General features: G+C 37.2%; 1 protein-coding gene across 1 annotated transcript; it reads right to left on the bottom strand.

Annotated features, from left to right (window-relative positions):
• Window positions 1-2197: 2197 nt before the first annotated feature.
• On the bottom strand, window positions 2198-3564 carry LOC121387610. Its single transcript, XM_041518773.1, has 2 exons — window positions 3459-3564; window positions 2198-3279 (listed from the first exon to the last, which is right to left on the bottom strand). The coding sequence occupies exons 1-2, from the start codon at window positions 3562-3564 to the stop codon at window positions 2198-2200; spliced, it is 1188 nt and encodes a 395-aa protein (XP_041374707.1).
• Between the last annotated feature and the right edge of the window lie 1453 nt (window positions 3565-5017).

Below are 5017 nucleotides of genomic sequence, written 5' to 3' on the forward strand. Positions count from 1 at the left end.
ATGCAGAAATAGATGGGCAAAGAAGTGACATATCATCAGCAAAACTGAAGTTATTTAGAAACACCCCACCAACATTACACCCAACTGCACATTTTGACAACTGTAGGTTAAGGCCATCAATATATATATTAAATAATAAGGGTGACATTACCCCACCTTGACGGACGCCATTTGTTACATTAAAAGTACAGGAAATATATGCACCCCATTTTACACTAAACAATTGGGTTAAATACCATGCTTTGAGAAAGCGAACTACAAAAGTAGGCACGCCTTTTTTCAAAGGTGTCATATATAAAGTCCAGTGATTTACTCGGTCAAAGGCTTTTTTCGCATCCAAAAAGCAAACATACACAGGACTACCTTGTGAAATGTAAAAGTTAATAACTTCCTTAAAAGCAAATAAACACATATCGGTGGATGTCCCACTTTTAAAACCAAACTGATAATCTGATGTACTCAGGTCTATTCGTGATAACAGTACATGTTCCATAACTTTTGATATCACAGTTGCTAATGCAATTGGACGGTAATTGCCTTTATCTGTTATGTCTCCGGTTTTGTTTTTCACAATAGGAACAAGAATAACATCTGTCATACTACTAGATACATGCCCGTGTACAAGCATGGCACTGAAACAAACTGATAATAGAACGAATAATCTCTTGGGCGCATATTGGAGGTGTTCCGCTGAGAGACCGTCATTCCCTGCTGATTTCCCACTGCTAAGTTTAAAAACAAACTCCATTACCTCATTGGGATTTACGTTCATTTCAGCAACATAACTTGAATCATTAGCAATATACTCTTCAACATATGCTCGATGATGCTGACCTGTCACAGAATTTAGAAGTTCTTTATAATGTTCTTTAAACAAACCTGCAATATTCTCTTCCCCGGTCACACCATCCACAGTTGTTGCCAATAGAGTTCGTTTATTATTTTCTTTAGAAATATTTTTCCAAAATTCACGAAAGTTCATGTCGGTCAAATTTTGTGCTATAGCATCTGCCTTCATTCTATCGTTCTCATTTTGACACATTCTAAGAGCGTATTTAAACTGCCTACGTGTTTTGTTCATATTTTCACATATAAGTCCTGTTCTAGGTTTACCATTGTCTCGCCATAACAAGTAGGCCTCTCGAGCAATGAGATGTAGATCTTTTACGTAGTTATTCCACCCAGGCACATTTTGTGTGATTGTCACTATTACCTTTAATCAAATGTTGAGATACCAATTTTAATGCATTAACAATTTCATTATATAAACTATCAATACCATGTAGATGACCAGATATATTGCAGTTTGGAGTTTTACAAGAAATTGCATCATTAGGAAAAACGATTTGAGACAAGGAAATATCTGACTCAGCTCTATACGTATTTATATCATTAGCAGTAACTTTTGACCAGTTTACAGACGTTCTTGGCAGTATGTGATTTTTGGCTAAATTGCATTTGGTCAAACCGTTCACACTGATGGTGAATTGTAATGGCAGATGATCCCATGGCGCAATGTCATGTAGTATATTCATATTAGTTATTGCATTGTGTGCAGCTGTAGTAGCCAAACAGTGGTCTAGCCATGACGTTGTCGCATGCGCCTCACTAATATATGTGTACGTATCTGTACCTAAAAGAACAGCATCCGATAATATATAACCATGTTCTGAACACATATTATATAATTCAGCACCAAACCTTGACTGCCGCTTAATATTGGCATTCCAATCACCGACTATGTACACATTTGGAGTGTTGGATTCCTCTGATATGGCATGCAATTTTCCAAGGTACGAGACGTAATCCTCCCAATTTTCAGGCGAATCAGTCGGTAAGTAAACACACAAGATAAGTACTTTCGATGATTCACATTTTAATTCTAATCCTATTATTCTACTATCGTCATATGTACACACATTAACTAAACTGCCGAGTGTCTTCCTCCATAGAATAGCCACTCCACCATATGGACGTCCGGCTAGTAGATTACTGCTAGTATCCATAGCAGATACCCCTCGAGCATAAAAATCATCGTGTATGTAAGAGAGTTTTGACAAATCATAGTCTGCTAACCAGTGCTCCTGCAACAAACATATATCATTAGCATCACATAATTCATGAATATCTGGCGCCGATGTTTTAAGAGACCGACAGTTGTATGAGCATATCTTAATTTCTTCTTTCATGATATTTGCTAATGTCGTATCACATAAAACTTTCGAACTAAAACTTCTTCTGGCCACACGTTAGGACTCATTAGTTTATCGATGTTTTTGGAGTCAACAAGGATTTTAAACGACGAATAGGTGTCATATCGTGTTCTGAGTTTTTCACACCAGACATCAATCCCCAGCACTGACCTTACGTAATCAAGTATGTCCGACTCCTTAGTTCCCGGCGCTAATCTGGTTACGAAAACGGGTACCGGTGTAGATTTGACTCCCCGCAGTGCCGATGACTGTGCGGTTCCTATTACTACCGGCTTTTTTCGCTTCGGACCAACAAACTTAAATCCCTCTGAATCAACACCACTTCTGTGCGGAACAGCTTTTCTTGTTTTCTTTTCTCTATTCAGCTCCATGCCATTAGATGCCAATCCAGCAGCCATATCAGCAAAACTGCGTGCAGTCCCTGTGTGTTGAGACATCTCCCTAGTAACATGAGATAAAGGCTCATCTGGTCGTACTGGGCTCGATTGCCTATTAGGGGTTTTGCAATTTCGTATCAGCTGTTTTGCATGTGTTATGCTGTCATCTAGTTCACCATCTTCCTTTTCAGTTATTACATTTTGGCTTTGTTTCAAGATATTAATGTCGCTAGGTGTGACTGTTTCCGCCTCTAAACCACTGTCGTGTACACAATCGTTCACGGGTGAAGAACTCACAATATCAGTATCTTCATCATTTTCCTGGCTTACATCGACAGCCAACCCCACTGAACATGCACAATCTTTTTTATTCTGGAATGTACTTCGACATATCTCAGCAGTGGCCATCTGGGCTGTTTGCAAAGAAGCAATACTGCCTTTCATTATTTCAAGTTCCTTCAAAATAATGGCCATGTCCATATGATTGTAAAGAATTGGCGGCAGTTTATTCAGATCTTTCGCAGCGAAGCATGGTACATCATCTGGTTCAGTGTTATGCAGCAAATTCAAAATATCATGAATGTTATTCTTTTTCTTTTCAACACCCTTTCGTTTTATCATACGTCCACAACTTTCCGTATTATAGCAAAGGTCAAATAAGATTGTTTTAGCATCCTCAACTTCGTGATCTGTAAAACATCAGAACACAATTTTACAATGGTATCATGCGGTAATACATCCATTTTGTTTATTACAAAACAAAGCAGCTCGCTGATAATAACATTGTTTCCAGTAGTACAATGTTTTGGAGATGTCGGCAGTCCACTTCCATGTAAATCAGAACTGACTGGCGTTTTCTGTGGTGTACTTCTATAGAAACGGCTTGCCGCCATGTTGGAACCACATGTATTCTCGTCATTAACAACAGTTCTCTTCTTTTTCACCGATGTTTCACTGCAACGGTATTCTCGCATTCTTCACATGTACATATATATGAATTAATACAGAAATTTACATATTATAACTGATTAAAAATTAAAACAAAAGAAACAGGATATTGAAGATATTAAGATTGGCGGAGCTCCGACAAAACACGTCCTACCGTCTCGCTGACAATATATATATATATATATATATGTGTATAGTGGACTATGTCTAAACCGGACTCACTTCGTACCGTCGAAATAGTCCGGTTTACACAGAGGACCGGTTTAGACAGAGTTCATCCAGAGTTATGGTTCTTGAATGATCGACAACTCGCGATCAGCAATGACATTTGAACCCATGGATGGTTGGGAAACATAGTCACACAAGCCAGACTTGCAATCGATTATTTCACAGACATAAAAAATATACTTAAAGGGACATTCCTGAGTTTGCTGCAATTGTTAAGGTGTTATCCACTAAAAGAGACTTTTTAACGATTGTAATTACATATCAAATATATTTTTCTGCATAAAATATTAGTGGCTACATATTAAACGTGTTTCTGGTCGTTGTAATATTTGTAGTAGGTTAAATTTCATTTTATTTTCTAAAACATTATTTATTTATTCGTACGTACGAAATTATTTGAATACAAAATCCAGATCTAACGGCCTACCGCAATAAGAGTAAACTTCACACGAGTGCGGTTACATTTTGTATTTGATCTTGCGACGGCGTCCTGATTACTCGGCAAGTGACGGTCATTGTTCAACTAATTAAGCAGCCAGTCGTTCAGTCAAATACCAATCCGGTGTAGACAGAGGTAATTAATGCATGAACGGTTCTTTCGTTCTTGATTTTTGATCCGGAGTCCGGAGTAGACAGTGTACGGATTAGGCAGAGATTTATACCAAAGAGATAAACGGTAGCTGGACGGGTCTTTAGAAATGGACCGGTTTACGCAGAGGTCCGGATTACACAGAATCCGGTTTAGACAGAGTCCAACTAAACTTATATATATATATATATATATAAGTTTAATCGTAGAAATATTTTATTAGTAGGAAACATCTTACTATGCAGCAAACTCAGAAATGTCCCTTTAATACATGGTTCACAGACTTTCGTTGCTGATAAAATTAGGAAAAGTGAAAAATAAAAACCCCCAAGAATTCCGCGAAACGAAATGTCTCACCTACTATAAAATAAATCGATGTCGCTGATTATTGCATTCTGAAAAATTCTGAATCCGTAACAGCAATCTGATGGTGTAACTATTTAACAACTTTACACCCTTTTTTAAAATGAAAGATGAAATCGGCAATTTTAGTTTTTGAATTATAGACCATTGCCATAATTCAATTATTTTTACAAAATATCATTAATAAATGGAGTATGGTGGTTATGAAGATGGTTGAATAAAGTTCATTTAGAGACAAATCAAATTATTTTTGTTCAGGTAATACTTTGCTAGACCATTAAATAGATCAATGGTCTGTG

This window comes from Gigantopelta aegis, chromosome 2 (assembly GCF_016097555.1).
Source record: "Gigantopelta aegis isolate Gae_Host chromosome 2, Gae_host_genome, whole genome shotgun sequence".
In the NCBI taxonomy this organism is placed as follows: domain Eukaryota; kingdom Metazoa; phylum Mollusca; class Gastropoda; order Neomphalida; family Peltospiridae; genus Gigantopelta; species Gigantopelta aegis.

Bases quoted from the DNA above. Each gene is read 5' to 3' on its own strand.
- LOC121387610 (XM_041518773.1), bottom strand. From the start codon at position 3,564: ATGCGAGAATACCGTTGCAGTGAAACATCGGTGAAAAAGAAGAGAACT. The intron at 3,280-3,458 runs GTACACCACAGA...GATGTTTTACAG, and splicing joins GGCAAGCCGTTTCTATAGAA to ATCACGAAGTTGAGGATGCT.